The 23362-nt window shown below is 47.0% G+C and overlaps 1 protein-coding gene across 1 annotated transcript in view; it reads right to left on the bottom strand.

Moving 5' to 3' along the window:
* Positions 1–23362, bottom strand: part of UNC5D (unc-5 netrin receptor D) — a 721393-nt gene that overhangs the window by 321438 nt on the left and 376593 nt on the right. Inside the window, exon 4 of the mRNA XM_084807245.1 lies at positions 1310–1453. Coding sequence (XP_084663371.1) covers positions 1310–1453 — 144 coding nt within the window. The remainder of the gene's footprint in view (positions 1–1309; positions 1454–23362) is intronic.

Here is a 23362-nt window from a genome sequence, read left to right as displayed (position 1 = left end):
AGGTCTTGCTGCTGCAGTCCTGGGTACCCTCCATGCACATTGGCTGCACACCTGTGCAAATGTCTAAATAATGATTTTAACTTGTTCCTTGGAATGTGCTTTCCCACACAGAGTTTTGGGGAAGTTGGGATGGTGCTTATCAGGGCCAGCTCCCAATGTGCCACATTGGGTATACTGTACCTTATTTCCAAACAGTGCTGCAATAACAGAACCTTCATCTGAAGTGCTTCCTGATACACAGCTATTGAATCCACAAAACAGCCTTCAAGGGTGTACATTGTGTGGATCTCAGCCAGGATCTACAGGGTGGGTTAGTCATAAGACACTTTTAGCTGTTAATCCACACCTATAGATGGCATTGGCAGGCTAAATTATTTAGTTATTTCATTTATTTAAAATATTCTTGGCTGTCTTTCAGGGCAGAAGCCCTCCCAAAGTGGCTTACAACAATACAATACATAAAAACAGTTAAAATATTAAAAGTGATAACAACATAAAAACAACAATAAAAGCCAACAATAAAGCCAGCACCAATCAACGTTAACAGCAGTAACAACAAGAATAGCAGTCATATCAAGAGAAGGCCACAATAAAATAATACATTTTCAAGGCCTTCTCAAACATCTGCAATAACGGAGCATGGCAGACCTCCGATGGCCGCTTGTTCCAAACACGTGGGGCCAATGCAGAGAAGACCCTCACTGTAGTGAGGGCCTTCTCTGTGAAGGCCCCTAAACAGACTCCTGTTCATCTACCTTATACTGAGTCAGACCGTTGGTCCAGTTTGTCCAGAATTTTTGTTCTGTCATCTCCTTATTGGCAGAATTGGGGATTTTTTTTTAGTGATGTACAAGAATTGCATTAGTGCAAGTGCACATTTGTGGTAATGCACATTGGCATGAGCACAAATTTGTGCAAATCCCCCCCCCGCAAGTAAAAAACAAAAAATCAGTCTGCAATTCTGCGGAATCCATACTACTCGGGAAAAACCAGTCGGCAGCAGAATCCACAAGTCAGGTTCCTAGAAATCCAAGCTCAGATGAATCCATTGTGGATTTCTCTAACATCCCTAAATGTCACTGGTCCCCCTGCCCCTCCTCCAAGGACTTTTTTTTTCTTTTTTAACAACAAGAAGTCCACTGTGTGCACATTTACACCCCATGCTTCCCCTATGCTTGTTGCTGCCAGTTGTGTAGACCAACAAAGTTGTGCATCGATTGGGATGATCGAGACTGGAGGAGCTGAAAACTGCCAATCCCGAACAGAACAGTTTCCTGTATGTGTTTTCAAGCTTTCTACATCCACTTACAGGCAATGCGGACTGAAGCCTTCCTGCTCTTTGAAGTCCCTAAGTGGCTCCATGCGACACACTGGCACCAGTAGTCTTCTGGTCCATGAAAATCCTCCACTTGCTGTCGTGTCACATTGATACATGCTTCCCGAACCTTCATGCCTGAATGGGAAAGATACAGGAAAATTAGCTGATAGAGAAATGTCTTACTCAGGCATAACACTAAGGTTAGCCAAACCTTTTCTTTTTAATTAAACAATTCCATTTTTAATCAAGGCAAAGCTTTAATTACTCTGACAATAATATATGGCTGCTAATTAAATTCTAACAGCCAAGTAGGTCAGAATGCATGAGCTGAAAGCATTCGCCTGCCAAGATTGGATTCAGAACCATGTGGTATCTGCCTTAAAATCTTTTGCTGGCACTTTCAGCATTCAGAAATCTTGGTTTCTTCAGTTTTGTCAAAGAAACACAGCAACAACAAGGAAGACAGCAGCCATCTATTAAGCTAAGGCTCCCATTCTAAACACACGTTCTTGCTGAAATCTATGGGACTTCTTTCCAAGTGAACATATAATATAGGGGTGGCTTCATTTCTTATTTCAGCCATTGGCAGTAATGAAGCATGACAATAATGACCAAAACAGGAAACAATAAAACAAAAACCAATTCAGCAGGGATAAATCACGAAATACATATGAAATAACTCCACAGAGGAACAACAGCTCAATGTCAAATGGTGCCAGAACCCTACATAATTATTATAATCGACCATATTGATTGATTGATTGATTGATTGATTACACCATCTTTCCATCAAAATGTACAAGGGGACTTATGAAAGTTTGAAACAACAAGCAATTACACAAATGAATGATAAAAAACAATAGATAAAATGCAGTAGCCATCTAGAAGTATAAAATAACAGCCTAAGTTTCAGCACACTGAAACAAATTTCAAGACCAATCTGGAACACCTGTTCTTTTAAATTCTTCCACAGAGCTTTTAAAAATGGTTGCCCATTTGCATGTTGGATGTCATGTGTGACAAGGGACACATGGTAACAATGTGTATCAAAGAATGCTCGTTATTGCTTCATATTGCCATATGAGAAATCTTTCTTTTTTCCCTGTTGGCCTGGAGAAACTCCATTTTTCAAAGGTTGAACCAGTGTACATATTGTTGAAGAGGTTGCTTCAGAAATCTATTCAGAATCTTCTCATAAAAACACACTGAAACATGGAATAAGGAATGTCTTTGAGTGTATCCTTTCTCTTCATGAGGACAATGTTGCAGATGGAAAGGAATTTTGCAATATCGAAATGGTTGTGTTCTTACAGCTTCAAATTACTCCAAAACTAATGCAAATAAATCCCTTGACATTGCTGCATCACTTGTCTTCCATATAAGGATGCAACATTGTATACAGGGAAACTTAGAGAGGTCAACAGATATCCTCCAACCAGGAAATGGCCTAGAAAAGGAATGAAGGCACATAATGCATTGTTTGAGTCCTGCCCTGGAGCAGGGAAGCAAAAAACAAATCAAAACAGAACAAAAAACAAGCAACACCTTGCCAGTTGCCTGGTATCCCAGCATGGATTGAAGAAAATCACCCAGGACATCATGGCTGCTAGGGGAGAAGGTAGCCTTGGACATCATTGTCACAGGCTAATGGTCAGTCTGTGTGTCAGCAGGAAACACCTCTTCTGCTGTGGTGACTAGGGTGGCACAGGTGCTCATTTTGGTCCACAGATCTGTCGGACCGCCGGCGGCTGCACCTGCTGAGCTGCACCCATTGAAACTTCCCCCAAGCTTGCCGGTCCCCAGGCCAGACCACCCTCCTGTGTTCACTAAGCACCCCGCAACTTACCCGGGCCCATCCATCTCTGTCCCAATCACCATGTTTTTTTTAAAAAAACATGGCAATTGGCAGCCTGTGCCCATAGACTTATACACAAAAAGCACTATGAATCGCCCATATACTCTAGTTTCACAGTGCTATGTTGCGTGTAAGTCTATGCACATGGGCTGCTGATTGCCATGTTTTTTTATAAAACATGGTGATAGGGACAGAGATGGACAGGTCTGGGTAAGTTGTGGGCTGCTTACCGAGTGCAGAGGGGGGATTGAGTGAAGCCCAGAGGACCAGCAAGCAGGGGCAAGGGCTGGGCAGGCGCCCAGAGAACCTGGACGGGAGGGTGCTCATCCATCCCTAGTGGTGACAGGACATGACTAGGAATGTCGGAGAAATCTGCAACAGAACCAAATGAGTTCAGATTTTCATGAATCCAACCCGTAGATTCTGCAGCAGACCGGCTTTCCCCCGGTTGGGTGGATTCCGTGGACTTGTGGACAGAAGTTAGAATAAAGTAGGGATGCTAGAGAATTCGGCCACAGATCCCAGGAAGGCCGAATTCCAGTGAAATCTATCTGGCTGTGGCTCCGGCTCTGGCTCCGGCGGCTCTGGTGGCTCCAGTTGCAGTGGCAGCTCCGGCAGCTCCAGCTGCTGCTGTGCTGCGGCCGCAAATGGCGGCCGCTACACCGGCCAACATTTGCATCCCTGGGAAGCCGTGATAGGCTATGTAAGTATCTACGTAGCCTATCACGGCTCAGGGCAGGGATGCAAATGGCGTAGCTGCCATTTGTGTCCATGTCTTGAGCCATGAGAGGCTACATATATATTTAAGTAGCCTATCGTGGCAAAAGACAGGGGCGCAAATGGCATAGTGGCCGCCATTTGCGCCCCTGTCTTTTACCATAATAGGCTACATAAATATATACGTAGCCTATCATGGCAATCGGAAGGAACGCAAATGATGGCCACTGTAGCTGGTGACATTTGCGTCCGTGTCTTTAGCCATGATAGGCTACATATATATTTACGTAGCCTATCACGGCTAAAGTAGGGATATACGAAACTCACTTACCTTTTGGCGTGATCTTTTGTGGGGGGGGAGGCGCTCCGTTCCTCCCCCTGGAATCCTCGACGGGGGGGAGGCGATCCAGTCCTCCCCCCGGAATCCTTGACGGCTGGCTCTGCTCCGCGGCCAGGCCATGGAGCAGCTGGCCAGGGCCGTCCACAGCCGGATTTCCAGCTGCCATTTGCGTCCAGCCAGGCAGCCGTGATAGGCTACATAAGAATTTACGTAGCCTATCACGGCTAACCCCCCCCCCAAAAAAAAAACACCAGCATACACAAATGGCAGTGGCTATGGCGGCTGCTATTTGCGTTCGCTATTTTTCGCTGATTTATCTTATGTAAATATTTACATAAAAAAGGGGAACGCAAATAGCGTAGTGGGCGCTATTCACATTCCTTTATTTTTCGCCGTTCTAGCCTACGTAGATATTTACGTAAGATAAATCGGCAAAAAATAGGGAACGCAAATGGCGGCCACCGTAGCCGCTGCCATTTGCGTACGCTGGGTTTTTTTGGGGGGGGAGTTAGCCGTGATAGGCTACGTAAATTCTTACGTAGCCTATCATGGTTGCAAGGATGGCAATGGCGGCAGCAGCAGCCCGGCTGTGGCCAGCCAGGAGACCAGCCACCGGAGCTGCCGCCACTGCTGCCGAATCCGCCGAATCCGCCCCGGGTAAGTGCCGTCCCGGGGGGGTTCCGTGGGGGGGCAGGAGGCCGTTCCGCCATGGATTCTGGGGGGGCTTGTTTCTAAAGAATCCGGCCTCACTGGAATCCGTGGCGGAATTCTCTGCTATCCCTAGGCTAAAGACACGGATGCAAATGGCGGCGGCTTCAGTGGCTGCCATTTGCATCCCTGTGCAGCCCAGCGGCCAGATGTCCGGCTGCGGGCGGCCCCAGCTAGCGGCTCCGTGGATTCACCGCGGAGCGGAACCAGCCGGGGAGGATTCTGGGGGGAGGGACGGAGCGCCTCCCCCCCCCACCGCAGATTGCCCAGCGCGGAGCCAGGTAAGAGTTTCATACATCCCTAGAATAAAGTTTTCTAACTTTCCTGAATTTTGTGCAAATTTTGTTGTAGAAAAATACATAGATAAATAGATAAATATAGATATAGCTATAGAAGCCAAAAATGTCCATTTCCCACATAGGCTAAAGTGTGAAAATGCACCTTTGGGGGGAATTTTGCACACACAAAATTCTGCAAATGCACATTTGCACAAATTTGGAAATGGAAAAAATCCAATTCTGGCAATGGGTGGACGATGGAAAGAAAGGTGCCTGACAATCCGTGAAACACAGACAGGACGAATTTCACACAATCCACACATCCCTAGATATGACTGTCCCTCCTGTGATGCCCAGATGTGTTTGATGGAGCCTTGGGATCACATCGTGTGAACCTGTGAACCTTCCTACATGGATTTCAAAATGGAAGAGTGAGAGCAGGCTGATCAAGAGGTAGCTCTATGCCTTCTTCCCCAGGCCAGGAACCACGGATGAGCAGGAGAAGGAGGAACTGGGTGTGCTAACCCCTCCCTTCTGTATCTAGGGCCATAAATAGAAGGAAAGTATCAGCCTTTTTGCCACCAGGCACAAGTTAGCTGGCAGCACCATTGATGTATTGGCCATCCAGGATTTTGTACTTTTAAAACTAAGAAAACCAGAGCCTAGCCAGTAGCTGGATGTAGATCTCTCTGAAGTTCCCAAAGGGGGGGGAGGAGAATGGGAAAAATAAATAAATAAAATTGACACACGTGCCAGCATCAGGACTCACTTGGCTGATCTTCTCTTCATTGCTGGGCACTTGAACAGCTTACAATACACTGCTCTGAGAGGGGTTGATTTCCCTACATGATTGCAGTCTATCCATCAATCCAGTGCTCTTTGAAACTGCCCAATAACCCAAGTTCTCTGGGCAGTGTAGAATACAATGAATGAATGATTGATAGATCTTTATAAAATGTGCCCTGAAAGTCCTTCTCCTAACTCCCAAATTTGAGGGAGCGACATGTGGTTACTCGATAGAAAGAGGAAGATGCTTTTGTGGAAATCACACTATTTACAGATGTGATTCTGCACAAATTGTGATCTCCATAAATAGCAGATTTTGCGCAAATTTGCGGCTCACAGCAAAAATAGAGAGAGCGGGAGACAGTGAGCTTGCCCAACTCAGTGGGCAACGAGTCAGGACAGCTCAGGGATCCACAAGCTGGCATCCAGGGGGTTAAGCTGATGAAAATGCACTGAGCTCCACTCCCAAACTGGATTCCTCCAACATCCCTACTTTGCACCATACAAATCCTAAGGTTGCCTCTCAAGTGATGTAAGTGTCATGTATCTACTGACAGATACAATACCTCTTATAGCACGTTTACCCAACTGAGTGCCCTCTGCATGTTTTGGACTTCAACTTCCAGCAGGCTCAATCAGCACAGCCAATGATTAAGAATGCTGACATTTTAGTCCAAAACATTTGGAGGGAACTTGGGGAAGGCTGTCTAACAGGGAAATAAAATGTGTTCCTTGAGACTACAAAGTAAAATATTACAAATGACCCTCCCTATTTATCAGGGCTGGTCCATGTTTTCTACCTTTGGCTTTGCTTGGGTTGTTGTTGTTGTTGTTGTTGTTGTTTTATAATGTTTGTACCTCTGTTTTGTTGCCATTTGGAAACACATTGCTTTCCCCACAAATGTCTAAAGTTCTTATTCCCTAAGATTGAGCTTCCATCCCAGGGTCTCCACAAATTAAGCCTGCAATCCTATAACCGCTAGAATCGGAGTGAGCCCCATTGAAGTCAATGGGGCTTCCTTTGAGTAGACAAATATGGGACTGAACTTTAAATCTCTGATGTGTGTGCGTGTGGTGGGGCTTCTTGCCTCTGATAGACTTGGGTATAAAGCACAGACAGGAACATTGAGGTACCACAAAGTAAAAAACCTCCCCTTTTGCAAGGTACTGAAGCACATCCTGAACTGTTAATGACAAACTGTAGGGCCAATTAGGGTATATTTAACCCAAGAACCACTTAGAGATATTTTAAATATGTTCAGCAGTATATAAATTTATTGAATAAATACATATAAATAAAAGCACCTCCTTTGTTTTTATGCCAATGAAGGACTGGCTAACGTAAAGTAATACAGCAAAGAATAGATGGAGCAGAATCTTAATCAAAGTGCAACAGGGGGCTAGTTAGTAATTACTGAGATGAAAATAATGGGGCTGCAAGAATAGCCCGATTTCCATCTGTGAAATGTTGGGGGCGAGGTATGCAAATTCTAAACATTTCTTAATTAATGGTATAGAAAATTAAGTGGTCCAATTAAACTTGCTAGAGAGAGGCAAAACATTTTAGAGCAAAATACAGCCACTTTGCAAAACAACTAGCCTGCAACTAGCCGTACGTTCCTGCTTCTTTGAACACTTGTATGCTTCCACAAAGCCTTTCTTGCATCTATCAAGCTCAGATCTTGGATGTTTATAAGCCTTGAAGAAACTAGTGTTTGATCAAGATGTTGGCTACTTTACAAATTAATTAGAAGAAACTTTGCTCGATACGACATACGAGCTGCTAGGCAGCTCAGATATGAAGGAGACCTTGCAGGGAATGCCAAGTTCAAAATGTACACAGAATGAGAGGGGTATCCCTATATGACAGTGGTGGGCAACATTGGGAGGTTCAGGGGCCACTTTTGCCCACAGATCCACCCCCCAATGGACTGCACTCTGTGGGGTGCCGGAGAGGGGGGAGTTTGCCAGTGAAATCTGATGCCAAACTGCAACAGAGCGCATGATGATGATGTAGCAATTTGCTTGTTCTCAAACTAAATTTGTCCCCTTTAGTGTTCCGTAGCTGCTATAGAGCTCTATTAGTGTCAATTTAGCTTGAGTGCAAACTAAATTTGGTATTTTTAGCATTCCATAGTACTGAAATGGACAGGGGGGGGGGGCACACACACCAAATCTGGCAGTATGGCAGGGGCACCAGGGACCACAATAGGGTGGGTGGAACATGGTAGATAAGGATGAGGTATGCAAGAAGACTTGTCAAGGGCTTAGGCTCCTGAATGCTTGCCACTTGGCAAATATCAATACAGAATCCAAATTAAATCTTCCAGCATCCCTAGCTAATGACTTGCTAAATATTTGGAAAATAAAGCACGCAAAGCCTAGGGATGTACGAAAGTTCCGCCATGGATCTCGGGGAGGCCGAATGCCAGCGCATTCGGCCCCCGGAAACCGGTGGCGGAACGGCCAACCGCCCCCCCACCCCCCCGGGACGGGACTTACCTTAGGCGGATCTTCCTGGAGACGGCGGCTCCGGCGGCAGCTCCGGCGGCAGTTTGGCAGCGGCCAGTCTTCCGACCGGCTGCCACTGCCGCCATTTCCAGGTAAAAAAAAAACAAAAACGTGATAGGCTACGTAAAGATTTACGTAGCCTATCACGGCTAGATTTTTTTAAAAAACCGTGATAGGCTACATAAATGTTTACGTAGCCTATCATGGCTGATTAAACAAAAACAAAAAAAGCCCGTATGCAAATGGCAGCGCCCATGGGCGCCGCCATTTGCATATGTGAGTGTTTTTTTTTTAATCAGCCGTGATAGGCTACGTAAACATTTACATAGCCTATCACGGCTGACTGCAGGGACGCAAACGGCGGCAGCTACGGCCGCCACCATTTCCGTCCCTGCTAGCCAGCGGCCGGATGTCCGGCTGCTGGTGGAGCCGGCTGGCGGCTCCGCAGAATTCCTGCGGAGCAGATCCAGCCGGCCAGGATCCCAGGGGGGAGGAATGAAGCGCCTCCCCCCCAGCCAGGATTCCGGAGGGAGGGACGGAACGCCTCCCCCCCAGCATCAACATAATCCACGGAAAGGTAAGTACCTTTCATACATCCCTAGCAAAGCCTCAAGAAAAGAACCCTCATGTAGACAGACAATTGACTTTAAACAGGCTGAAAGCACTATGTTAGAGTCCTAATTGCCAGTGGGGTGCCCACCTTATCTTTGCCCCCCCCCCATGTATAGACAACCTGGACCCATCCAGAAGTTTAGACTACAACTCCCGTCAGCCCCAGGCAGCATGGCTAATTTTCAGGGATTATGCGAGTTGTCATTCAGAACATCTGGAGGCCACCAGGTTGTCTACCCCTGCCTCATAGTCTCTGGTTGTCAAGGGCTCCTTGGCGGCCCCTTTCAGTCTAATCCAGTAGCCAAGTCCAGACACAGACAAAGGGATTCTTTTCAAAGCTTTATTCCTTTTTTACAACTTAACAACTCTACTATCAGCGACTAGCTATGAGCAGCAGAGTACCTATGCCCTAAGTTGGAACAGTTGGTCCCCATTTGAAGGAGAATCACTGGCAGACCCTGAACTTATGGGCAAGGGAGATTCCTGTCAAGGGCTCCTTGGAGGCCTCTCTCAGTCTAATTCAGTAGCCAAGTCCAGACACAGACAAAGGAATTCATTTCCAAGCTTTATTCTTCTTTTATAACTTAACAACTTTACAGGTAGCAACTAGATCTGAGCAGCAGAGTACCCATGCCCTAAGTTGGAACAGTTGGTCCCCGTTTGAAAGGGAATTACTGGCATACCCCTGAACTTAAGGACTAGGGAGAGTCCCTCCCCTTTTCCCTTGGATCCTCTGGGAGCAGCCGTTGTTTGCGTGCCAACCGGGCACTACGCCTCCTTTCCACGCTCTCCATCTGGCGCCGCTCTCTGCGTCTGCGTCGCGCATCCACCAAGTCTGCTATCTGTGCTCGGTCACTCCCTGGACTGCTAACTAAACTAGGAATGCTGGTGGGAGGAACCTCCGTCAGCTGTTGGTCCTGGGAAAGAGGAGCGCGCTCCTCTCCCAGGAGCGACTGCTCTTCCTCAGAATCAGAACTACTCTGGGATTCTATGGGCTCAGTGTCCACCCTGACAATTCCCTCCCCTTTTCCCTTGGATCCTCTGGGTGCAACCATTGTTTGTGCGCCAACCGGGCACTACGCCTCCTTTCCGCGCCCTCCATCTGGCGCTGCTACCTGTGTCGGTGTCGCGCATCCAGCAAGTCTTCTTCCTGCGCTCTCTCACTCCCAGGAGCACTATCTATGTCAGGAATGCTGGTGGGAGGAATCTCTGCCAGCTGTTGGCCCTGGGAAGGATGAGCGCACTCCTCTCCCAGGAGCAGCTGCTCCACCTCAGAATCAGAACTACTCTGGGATTCTATGGGCTCAGTCTCTACCCTGACACTGGTCAGACTAAATAAATAATAAATTTAGTTAGGAATACGACCCACTGAACAAAGTGGCATTCACTCCCGAGTCAGGCCCAGTGTCAGCATGTGGCACCTTTGGGGCAGGACCCACCATCTACACCAACACCACCCACCTGCCTGTCTTCATTTCAGAGCTCCAAAAAGCACCTGGTGGCTGACTGGGAGCCAACATTTAAATTTCCCACAATGTCCCAGAGTGATGTTAGTTTGGCAACTTGTAGCAATCTACCTGGCACTGGTCAGAGTGTCACTGCTGCTATTGCTGACACCAGAATTGGGCAAGTCTGCTGGGGGTGGGGGTGTACCAGGTGACACTTTGCCATAGGACTCCTCAAACCTGGAGCCAGCCCTACATTCACTCTTTCTTCCCCATTATCCAGATGGAAATAATTTGGGATTAAGCCAATTCAAACGTAGGAGAAAGTGAAACTGAGAGATTGATCCATCCCCAATCCCGAGTATTTAGGATTGGGCTGTAAATGGACTCACTATCATTGGTGTATAATACTCATCTGGAATGGTAAGCTACATAAAATTAAACTCCTGCACCCAAACAAAGAACAGACTATCACTTAGGGATGTCAGAGAATTCCGCCATGGATCTCAGTGAGGCCGAATGCCAGTGCATTCGGGTCCCTGAAATCCATGGCAGAACTAAGCCCCCTGCCCCACCAGCCCGCAAATGGCAGGTGAAATGGAGCACTTAACTGGTGCTATTCGTGCTGCTTTGCGAACGGCGGCCGCATCTGCGGCCGCCATTCGCTTCCCCATTTAGGCCGTGATAAGCTATATAAATACTTACATAGCCTATCACAGCTAATGCAGGGACACCATTTGCGTCCCTGCAGAGGCCGTGATAGGCTACGTAAATATTTACGTAGCCTATCACGGCAAAAAAAGGGAACTCAAATGGCGGCCACCATAGCCGCTGCCATTTGCGTTCCTGTTTTTTTTTGCTGTGATAGGTGACATAAATATTTATGTAGCCTATCACAGTAAAAAAAACAGGGGTGCAAATGGCATAGCAGCCACCATTTGCACCCCTGTCTTTCACCATGATAGGCTACGTAAATATTTACGTAGCCTATCACGGCCAAAAACATGAACGCAAATGGCAGCCGCTGGAGCCGCCACCATTTGCGTCCACAGGCTCCACACACCTGAGAATGCACCTGGCTGGCGGCTCCGTGGAGTTGCCGCAGAGCGGAGCCAGCTGGGTTAGGATTTTGGGGGGAGGTGCGGAGCGCCTCCCCCCCACCGCAAATCACCCCTGCGAAAAGGTAAGTGACTTTCGTACATCCCTACCATCACTTGCTCCTTTTCTTACAGTGACTAATGAGAACTACTCCATGCATAAATATATTATCTAACTTGGATGGTAGCTATCCCCAAAATAGCTTTTCATTCAGGGAATTAAGTGGGGTGGGGGGTGGGATCTTATAAACCCACCCTCCATTCTCCTCCTGCATCCTCACAAGAATGCAGAAGGAAGAAATAGAAGTTAGAATCATTTCCTTTCATCATCTGCTGTTGCCAATTTGAGGACCTCTCGGAAATCTATCCATCTATCTACACAAAACAAAGAATCAACAACAACAACAACAACAGAATAAGCACCTACACTCAATTTGTCATCTGTTCATATTAACGCCTATATTAAAACTGCCCTGCAGGATGTGGGTACACCTCACATGGAGGTAGGGATGGTGGAGAAATCCACCACAGACTCCAATGAGGCCGGATTCTTTAGAATCTGGCCTCCCGGAGTCCGTGGCGGAACGGGCTACCCCCCGCCACCCTGTGGAATCTCCCCTGGATGGACCCTACCTGGTCATTGGCAGATCTGGACCATCCAGCTGCCCTCCGCCGTCCGCCACTGCTTCTCTTTGGACGCAAATGGCATCCAGTGTAGCAGGCGCCATTTGCATCCCTGCCTTTTGCCATGATAGGCTATGTAAAGATTTACATAGCCTGTCATGGCAAAAGGCAGGGGACACAAATGGTGTCTGCTATGCCAGATGCCATTTGTGTCCGAAGTCCGGCCGTGGCCAGAAGTCAGGCAGCAGCCGGCCTTGGCCGGCAGCTCCACAGACTCGCTGCAGAGCAGAGCCGGCTGGGGAAAATTCCGGGGGGAGGGATGGATTGCCTCCCTGCCACCACGGACACCCCCACCCGGAACGAGGTAAGGGATTCCTACATCCCTACATGGAGGTGACTGACACAGCAAGTGCACACACATGTGAACAACATGATCTCAGGGGCAGCAGAACCAATCCTCAAAAATGAGACAAACCCTTCCTGAACACTTGGAAGATAGCTAACAAGCTGTGGGCAAAATTACCCTTTCAATTGTAAATAAAATGTCCATAAAAACCCTTTTGGGTGCAGAGGACATTGCTGTGTCCTCTGAAGAAGTTATATAAATGAGCTTCAGGACAAATGGAAAGCTGAAGTGGCATAAATAGAAGAACGGCCATGACACGAAGACAGCATCATCACAGAGATAAAATGTATTCAAGTCAGAAATTACTATGAGAGAAGGAGCAGTTGATGGCTTGCTGCTTCTTATGAAGGAGGGCCTGGATTTTCAGTAGCATCCTCCCAGGTTTATATTAGTACTGTGTTGAAAAATCCCCCCACATTTTTTTGGACCATTCTCATTCTATTCCATAGAAAAGAAAGAGCTTCCGAATGAATATGCATGCATGCATCTACCTACCTTTTTGGTTAAAGCTCATACTGCCAGCAACTAAGCCTTAGGAGAGGCATTTCAACCTTTTTTAAATGGGGAGAAAAAATGCCAAAAGCCAGGGAACCACCAAACTATCAGTGGCAGGGAGAAAGGGGGTGAGGCCAGGGGAAGGGCTGGGGACTTCTGGGTAAGCTTAAGATTCCTGGAGGGGTGGATTTGGCCCCTGGGCCTAAGGTTCTGTACCCATGTCCTAGTAGGAGAGTTCCTTTGCAGCTATCCAAGGACATGTCTTCCTACTTAGATCTGCCTTCCTGCCTTGATCTTGCTGCCAGCTTCCCCTGTGAGCTTCAAGAGACCATGGAATGGGACATGTGCATTCTTGTACAAGGCTATGCACTTTACTTATTTAATATCATCTGTCTCTCAAGCATCATCAATGCACATGCATAGCTAAATGCCTGTGGTGCGCTCTCTCTCTCTCTCTCTCTCTCTCTCTCTCCATGCAATCAGGAAACCCTGAAGAAATCAAAACAAAACAGGTATCCCAAACGCACAGAGAGAGACATGCCCATGTAGCATTGTACACATGCCTGGTTGATGGGAATTGATGTGCACAAGTCGGACGCAGGGCCCACATGATGAACTGAGCTGCATGTTCCACCACAGTGTAAAGAAGATATATGGATAAGCCATTTTAAACCAATTCTATGGGGTGAGCATAATTTGCAGACTGGCCCTGAAATTACATTCCAATCATATGGCTTGGTTTAAGGATGCAGAACCTTCTGTCCAATATCAGAGAAACAAAATTCTGCATGGTGAAGAGAGAGTGGATATAAATGCTTTCCCTACTCCTGCTCCCCCAAGACGAGAACCTGAGGTCAGCCAATTAAATGGATTGGCAGTCAAATTCAGGATAGTTCAAAAGAAATACTTCTTCAAACAATGCCTACTAAACACATGGAAGCTGTTGTCACCCACTGGTTTGGCTGACTTTCCATTAGGCATGGATGCTAAATTGAATGTCCCAGTTCAGAGGGATTAAGCCCCTGAATAGCAGCTTCTGGGTGATATACAGTAGAGGAGTCGTGTTTGTGGGCTTCCCAGCAACATCTGTCTGTCCATTGCTGGGAACAAGATACTGGGCTAAACAGAACTTTGATCTGATCTGATCCTTCTTAAGGGAGCAGGATTCAACTCCACTTCCTGAAAGCCTTAGAGACCCCACTACTCTCAATTCCAGCCAGTGCAGCTTGGGGCACAGTGAAGTGAAATGGGGAATGCAAAAAGTGCAAAGGAAGGTCTGAATGCCATGATGAATGTAACTGCAAGAATTGAGACATGCTTGTTCTTTTGGATTCACACTTTTCCCTGATGAAGAACTGGATGCAAGTTGAAACACATTGGGCTTCTTAGCATCTGCTTTGTACTTGATGATTATTGATTTTCCAGCTTTGTAAACCTAGATTTTCCATTAACCAGCTCCCACATAAGTTCAAGCATTCAGGAGTCAACCTCTTCCTTCAATAAGCAACAGAGAAGTGTAGATATTTAAGACAAAAAAGGGAAGGGAAGATCGTTAGAGTAATGGGACAAAGCTAGAGCTGTGCACAAATGGCCTCTCAGAATTCTCCAGCCTATTTGTGGGCAGAGAAGGTGGGGAGACAATTTCACTGAATTTTCTACAGGAGGAGAAATTCTCCAACAGTTTCTCACTGATAGGGCTCACTATTGGCAGGGGTTGTACCACAGGTTCTTCCTTTTTTTTTCCTTAAGGGGTTTTGGTTTATTGCACTGCTCTGCTAGTGGCAACAGCATCAACTAAGTTGAAGCTTCCGCTTTTCTGAGGCAGAATTTTGAATTTATTTTGCCTGTTTTTAGCTTATCGAATCACTGCAAGGTGGCCAAGGGTGCTGTGTATGTTTTCTCTGTCTATTACACATCTTCCATTGCTCTGCAGCCTTCCAGGCCACCTGCCATTCCTGAACTGAAAATACCCCATGGGAGGAATTACCTCATGAGTAGGGATGGCGGCGAATTTCTCCCCGAAACTTCGGGGGACCAAGCGCCAACGTGTTCAGCCCCCCGAAGAAATTTCGGGGAGAAATTCTCTGCACCTCCCGCCCCCCGCACCTCCCCCGGATGGGACTTACCTTTCCCGAATGTCCCTCCCGGCGGCGGGTCCCGGCGGCGGTTCGTCGGGTCTTTGTCAGGGGCGGGGGCGGCAGCCGGTCTTTCGACCGGCTGCTGCCGCCGCCATTCCAATAAAAGTAAAAAAAAACAAAAAACGCCCCTGTGATAGGCTACGTGACGATTAACGTAGCCTATCACGGCTAGATTTGCAAAGTCAGCCGTGATAGGCTACGTAAATCGTCACGTAGCCTATCACGGGTGACTTTAAAAAAAAAAAAAGCGCGTACGGCTAATGGCGGCCCCCATAGGGAGCCACCATTCACGTTCCTTATTTGGTCACCGTAGTCTACGTAAAGATTTACGTAGACTACAGCCACCAAATAAGGAACGTGAATGGCGGCTCCATATGGGGGCCGCCATTTGCATACGTGCTTTTTTTTAAAAAAAAAGTCACCCGTGATAGGCTACGTGACAATTTACGTAGCCTATCATGGCTGACTTTGCAGATCTAGCTGTGATAGGCTACGTTAATCGTCGTCACGTAGCCTATCACGGGGGCGTTTTTTTTTTTTTTTTACTTTTTATTTCGCGGCCAGGCGAGGCGAGGCACCTCCTCCCCTGTCTGAATTTCGGCCGGGAGAGGCGGGAAGCCTCCCCCCCGGCCTGAATTTCGGCCAGGCGAGGCGGGAAGCCTCCCCCCCCGGCCTGAACCTCGGGGGGAGAGCAGCGAAGCGTCTCCCCCCCACCGCGAAAAGCTGCGAGACCAGGTAAGTGGCTTTCGTGCACTCCTGCTCATGAGTTCTTCCTCATGATAGCTTTAATTGAAGCGTGGGAAGCTGGGGGGGCTACAGGCTGCCACACAGATTCTTGTACAATGAAAGACAGGACAGTCACCCACACTCCATGGCTACCTCATAAGTAAAGTAAGAACAAGAATCTCAAACCCAACCCATGAGAATGTCTCCGAAATTTCTTCTCCTTTGAATTTATTTTCGAAAGCAATGACTTTTCTAACAAATTGAATTAGAATGGTTGAAAAAAATGTGGGAGAAATTTTTGGTACAGCACTATTCTGAATAGTGTAGCAGTTCTTTTCTAATGGGGTGGTGGGTTGATGCCATTTGGCCTCTGTTTCAGGCAGCGAAACATATTGGGCTGGCATTACCACTGCATGGGTGGCAAACACCCTCCCCATCCCAAAGGGTTACTATATGCAGTGATGGTGTGACAAAGTGCTCCATGATGAACAACAGATGCAACTGCTAGAGACGTTAAAGGAGAACATTTCTCCAAGTTTTCTTCAGAGTACAGTCGCTGCAAAAGCCTTCACCGAAAAGTTGACTGTTGTCTTGCCCAATGTGACTGACTGAACTTTATGGCCAAATAAGGATTTGATATCTGAAAAACCCCATCCTATCTGCTGTAGCACTCATGGAAAAAAGAAAGGGGGGGGAAGTAGCTGAGATCTTCCTTTTTATTGAGTCTAGTTCAGCTGCTATGTCTGATCTTTTGAGTTAGGGATGGATGAGAAATTCTCTCAACTGATTTTTTTTTCTTCCCTGAAAATGGATTTACCCAGTTCATATCTCTTGAGATGTTCAGCAAGCTAAGGCAGAGTTGTGTTCCAAAATCCACATTTTGCAAGATATGTGATGCAGCTCACCTTGGGATAAATGTACAGGTGTATGCTCATGTTAGGGAAAGTGAACAAAAAATGTGTAGTTTTTGAGGGAAAATGTACACAAAACAGCATTTCAGCAATGTAAATTTTAAAGTACTTGGGATAAAATACATACATTGAAAATACGCACAAAATATGTACATCCATAGATGTGTACATTATGAAAAATGCACGCACAAAATGTATGAATTGCCCTACTTTTCGTTGTTGTTGTTGTTGTTGTTGTTGTAAGCTCATGTGGAAATGGGTCAGAACAAGCTACGCCTCAAAAAACCAACAACCCCTGCAAGACCAAGATTGACAGATACATCCGGTCTATTTAAGATCTTTAATGGATGTAAGCTGGATATATCTCCATAGCTTCTCATTGTCACAATGTCTTGATACAGATTCAGCCCAGGGTATCCTACCTCCCCCCCCCCCATCTTATCTCTAACAGGGAAGAATATTTGCTTGAATGACTTGGGACCAGCATATTTTAAGCCTTAAAAATTAAGGAATACTTTCTCATCTGATGCCGCCCTTTCTTCCTATGATAATTGAGATCATAGAATCATAGAATCATAGAATGGTAGGGTTGGAAGGGGCCTACAAGGCCATCGAGTCCAACCCCCTGCTCAGTGCAGGGATCCAATCTTGGGATGAGTTTCAGTTCCATGGACTTCCAAAGTTGTAGGCAAGGAATCAACCCATTAAAGGGTGGGGAGATTCCATTCCAGTTTGGCTTTCTTAGTATTTTTGAACAATCCAGTTCAGCTCCAGTTATGACACTACCAGACTGATTGATAGATAGATAGATAGATAGATAGATAGATAGATATGCCAGTTTGAAGCTGTTTTAAACTGGTTCAGATACATATTTTAAGAGTAGCCCTACTGGATAAGACCAAATAACTGGCTTGTCCATCCTACATTACATAGTGGCAAACCAGATGCTTCTGGGAAGCCCACATGCAGGATGTGATGGCAACAGTCCTTTCTGTCTGCTTGCCCACAAGCAACTCCTGTTTCTCAATCTGGAAGTTCCACATAACCATAATGACTAGTAGCCAAAGACATACTTAGCCACCATAAATGTGTATAATCAGCAAGGGCTCAGAATAATATATGGTGGGGGGTCGGACTGTAGCCCACCAGTTCCCCCACAGCCTGTATCCCCACTAAGATCTGTGACTGGAGATAATAGCGAGGGTTCCTGGAGAAGCCAGGCTGGACTGACTAGCCCCATAGGACAGATGAAGCTCATGGGCCAGGGGTTCTGCACCCCTACTTTACAGCCATCTCGTGGCCATCACCACATCTTTTGGTAGTGAATTCCATAAATTAATGTCATATAGATAATGTCATTAGTTCTTTTGATGGTTCTACAGCTCTTTAAAAATGCAATCATAAAGAGAGAAAGGGAGGGAGGGAGGGAGGGAGGGAGGGAGGGAGGGAGGGAGAGGGCATATCCATATGCTCTAATACTGCATTCTTCAGAACTATGGCAGTCATATCTGACCACTGAGAAGAATTTTAGTCCACAAATATCCTTTCTACAGTGACTAGCATGGAAAGATTAGAAAACACTATTTGAGCTCATTCTCTCTCTCTCTCTCTCTGTGCACGCGTGCAATGAACTACCGCAAATATAGAGCCATCATCAGAATTGTAATAAATGTTTTTGTTTAGCCATAGGCTATACAAAATTACAAAACTATTAAATTAAAACAGAAATGATTTAAACAAAAAAATCAATTGTCAAGTGTACTGGTTAAAACAGAATAAAACAGCACAGGAGTCAATCAACCATCTTACAATAAACAACATTCTCACCAATGCATTTATGTCTAGGGATAAATAAATAAGTCAAATTTGATTCCATGTCAGTCTTGTTTTCACCTCTTCTCAGGTCCTTTCCACCCAGTCTCCCCACTATCACATTTTGTTTTTCTTTTCTTTTTTTTTAAGCCCATCAGCAATTTGCAGGAAACACTTAATAAACTTACAGGTTTATTAGGACTCTAAGAAGCTAGACTGCATGGCTGCCACTGTGACTGAGGTGCATGAATGCAATATGTGGCCACAGATGCAGCTCAGACTAATGACATCTATAAAAAGGTAAAGGTAAAGGTGTCCCCAACCAGTCGTGTCCGACTCTAGGGTGCGGTGTTCATCCCCGTTTCTAAGCCGAAGAGCCAGCGCTGTCCGAAGACGCTTCCGTGGTCATGTGGCCGGCATGACTGAACACCGAGGTGCACGGAACACTGTTACCTTTCCCGCCGAGGCAGTACCTATTTATCTACTTGCAATTTCTTGCTTTTGAACTGCTAGGTTGGCAGAAGCTGGGACTGAAGACGAGAGTGCACTCCGTCATGCAGCATTGGGTCTCGAACTGCTGACCTGCCAACCTTCCAGTCTGCAGTTCAGTGTCTTAACCACTAAGCCACCATGGCCTCTAATGACATCTATACACATCCTTTTATCCCTTCTGACTTTTCTCATGGGTTGCAATTGTGACTTCGAAAGAGAAGCATACCATGGTGGCTGGCATGACTAGATCTCCTCCACTTCCATAGCTCTGTCTATGGGTATGGAAGAGGAGATATGCCCCATCGTATAGCTCCCCAGAGGGGCGGTATAGGGTTGCTTTGTAAGGGGAGTGGAGCGGGTAGGGCAAACATTTATAAAAAATATGAATGGCTAGTATTATGAACAGAGAAATACCCCCGCCCCCCGCTTTCATAATGCAAGAATTTGTGGGGGATCAGATGCTGAGGACCAAATAGCAGGGATTAGCCACCCCTTCATGCCGACTTCTGAGCTTTCAAAGGCATCTAGATAGTGAAATACTGCAAACACAGTGCTGGAGGTGATTGAACTTCACCTAATTTAGCAAGGCAATTATATTCCCATTTTCATCTTTTCCTGAGATGGAGGCTCAATGATAATTTTAGAAAAGTATCTCTAGGTAGGAATCAATTAATATATAGGCTTTGTTTTGACCATCTCTTGCTTAAAATAATAATAAGAATCTCTCACTCTTGAGTAGTTCATAATGTGACACTTCTAATTGAAAAAAAAAAAAGCAGGCACACACAGTTCACTGTTTGAAATATATGCCTTTAGAAATTCCAAATCAGCCCACAGTTTAGTTAATTAGATGCACTCTCTCCTTCTCTGTCTCTCCTCATCTGAAAGAAGTAGTTGAACATGGGGTCATGATAAATTTAAGCTATAAAATAACTGCCAGTTCCAGAGCACTTTCTCTCTCACTTGCTTCCACTCTCCACTGGTGTCTGGGAAAATAGATACACAAAAAGCATTATATTGAAATACCTTTATTAGTACCAACAGACATATCACAATGCTGTTCCCTAGACTGGCCTGTTAGGGTTCGGGAGGCGGGGGGGGGGATTCTGCTGACAGGCTAGAAGGAGGAGGTGGCAACATGATGTTATGTGTGGACGCATGCCACATTTAAGATGCCCCCCCCACAAGGCCTGTTTTCCAGTGGCCGGTTCTCTAACCAACCTGAATGTCTGGAGTCTCCTACATCGTGCCTGTGGCCACCAGCATGTGCATGGGCGCCTCTCTTGGCAACCACCCTGCTCCTAGACCCTCCTCATTTTATCTGATTTATTATTTTAATTATTTTTAACTGGGCTACAGCCATGCTACAAAGCAAATACCATTTGTATTTGGATTCAAAACAGTGATCTTGTGTTTTGGAGCTCAGCCCCCATCTCTGCCTTGCACATAGTTTCTTATAGAATCATAGAATAGTAGGGTTGGAAGGGGCCTACAAGGCCATCGAGCCCAACCCCCTGCTCAATGCAGGAATCCAAACAAGAGCATCCCTGACAGATGGCTGTCCAGCCTCATCTTTAGGGATATACGAAAATTCTGCCACGGATCTCGGGAAGGCCAAATGCCAGCGCATTTGGCCCCCCAAAATCGGTGGCGGAATGGCCTGCCCCCTGCCCCCCCCGGGACGAGACTTACCTTGAGCGGATCTTCCTGGCAGCAGCGGCTCCAGCGGCGGCTGTGGTGGCCAGTCTTCTGACCGGCTGCCGCCGCCGCCATTTCCAGTTTAAAAAAAACAATGTAAAAAAAAAAAGTAAAGATTTACGTAGCCTATCATGGCTAGGTTTTTTTAAAAAAAGTGACAGGCTATGTAAATGTTTGCGTAGCCTATCATGTCTGACTTTTTTTAAAACAACAATGCGCTACGCTATTTGCGTTCCCCTTATTTTCGCCGTCTTAGTCTACATAAATGTTTACGTAGACTAAGACGTGCCAAAATAAGGAACGCAAATGGCGGTGGCCGTGGCCGCCGCCATTTGCGTACGCACGTTGTTGTTGTTGTTGTTTTAAGTCAGCCATGATAGGCTATGTAAACATTTACGTAGCCTATAACGGCTGACTGCAGGGACGCAAACGGTGGCAGCTATGGCTGCCGCCATTTGCGTCCCTGTTAGCCAGTGCCCGGATGTCCGGCTGCTGGCAGAGCTGGCCAGCAGCTCCGCAGAATCCCTGCGGAGCACAGCTGGCCGGCCAGGATTCCAGGGGGGGGAGGAACGGAGCGCCTCCCACCCGGCGGGGATTCCGGGGGGAGGGACAGAACACCTCCCCCTGAACCATAAACATAATCCACGAAAGGTAAGTGCCTTTCGTACATCCCTACTCATCTTGAATGCTTCCAGTGTGGGAAAGCCCACCACCTCCCTAGGTAATTGGCTCCATTGTCATATTGCTCTAAGAGTCAGGAAGTTTTTCCTGATGTTCAGCTGGAATCTGGCTTCCTGTAACTTGAGCCCATTATTTCGTGCCCTGCACTCTGGGATGATGGAGAAGAGATCCTGGCCTTCCTCTCTGTGACAACCTTTTAAGTACTTGAAGAGCGCTATCGTATCTCCCCTCAGTCTTCTCTTCTCAATGCTAAACATGCCCAGTTCTTTCAGTCATAGGGCTTTGTTTCCAGTCCCCCGATCATCTTTGTTGCCCTCCTCTGAACCCTCTCCAGCTTGCCTGCATCCTTCTTAAAGTGTGGTGCCCAGAACTGGACATGAGGCCTAACCAGTGCTGAGTAGAGGGGAACTAGTACTTCCCAGGATTTGGAAGCTATGCTTCTATTAATGCAGCCCAAAATAGCACTGGCCTTTTTTGCAGCCACATCACATTGTTGTCTCATATTCAGCTTGTGATCTTCTTGGGTAAGCTATTTTAGTTTTAGACTCAGCCTGCCCTCTGAGAAATCAGTGGCTTGTGATTGGTCATGCCCACAAGGGCAGCCATTTTATGACTGTGCAACCACCTATGGGAAACATTTTGTGAGAGCACTCATGATAGGCTCCCAAAAATTCCAGATATGCCCACCAAACCAAGAAGGTTGGGGAGTGCTGGTATATGTCATGCAGGATCAGTTGGTCCCTCCTGTCTCTGGGTGTGCGAACCCACCCCCATCTGGGATTTCTGGGTGGCAGTGGGCACCCACCCAGCCCCTGCCCCTACTTGCTGGTCCCCGGACTACACTCAAACCCCTCCCGCGCTCAGTGAGCAGCCTGCACTCACCCTGGAGGCCTCGTTGAGCTCCATGGTTGCCATTTTGTGGGGAAAAAATCGTGATTGCAAAAATATGCATATTTGCATATGTGTGGAAATGCTTGATTTCACAAAAATGCACATGTCATGAGCATGCAAATATGCACATGCGCAAATATGCACATTTTTGTGGCCACCATTTTATTTTTCAAAAGATGGTGACCACGGAGCTCGACGAGGCCACCAGGGTGAGTGCGGGCTGTTCACCGAGCGCGGGCAGGGGGGGAGCGGGGGCAGGGGCTCAGCGAGCAGGACTCAGGGGTGTCAGCAGGGGGTTTTCCACCAGATTCCTGGATGGAATCAGGCCCTCGGGCCATCCCTAGGGTGGGTGTGGGTGTGTGGATTTATCGAGAGATTAGCCCAGTTCATGTTTTTCTTTTCTTTTTCACCTACTCTGCATGACTATGCATGGGTTTGGGGTAAGCTTGTAGCTGGATTGGCTACTTAGGCAGGTCAATTTGATCATATTTGGCAGGGTGTGTGGGTTTGGTCAGGAAGGAACATGACTAGGTGAGCACCCTCAGGGACCTTCATGGTGACTGGCCATATCTGAGACTTGCTGCTCAGGCCTGTGGGGTCCGCTTGTTAGGGATGTACGAATCCCACTCGCCCGTCCGGTCCAGGGCTTCGGCGGTTGGGGGGAGGTGCTCCGTCCTTCCCCCTGGAATCCTCCCCAGCCGGCTCCGCTCCACAGTGGTCAGCCACAGCCAGAGTTCCAGCCACTGCTGGGCTGCTGCAGCCGCAAATGGCGGCCGTCGTAGCAGCCGCCATTTGCATCCTTGCAGTAAGCCGTCATAGGC

Source organism: Heloderma suspectum, chromosome 6 (assembly GCF_057233095.1).
Source record: "Heloderma suspectum isolate Gila_16-S chromosome 6, 16-S_ref, whole genome shotgun sequence".
Lineage (NCBI taxonomy): Eukaryota > Metazoa > Chordata > Lepidosauria > Squamata > Helodermatidae > Heloderma > Heloderma suspectum.
This window is presented reverse-complemented; position numbering and strand designations above follow the sequence as displayed.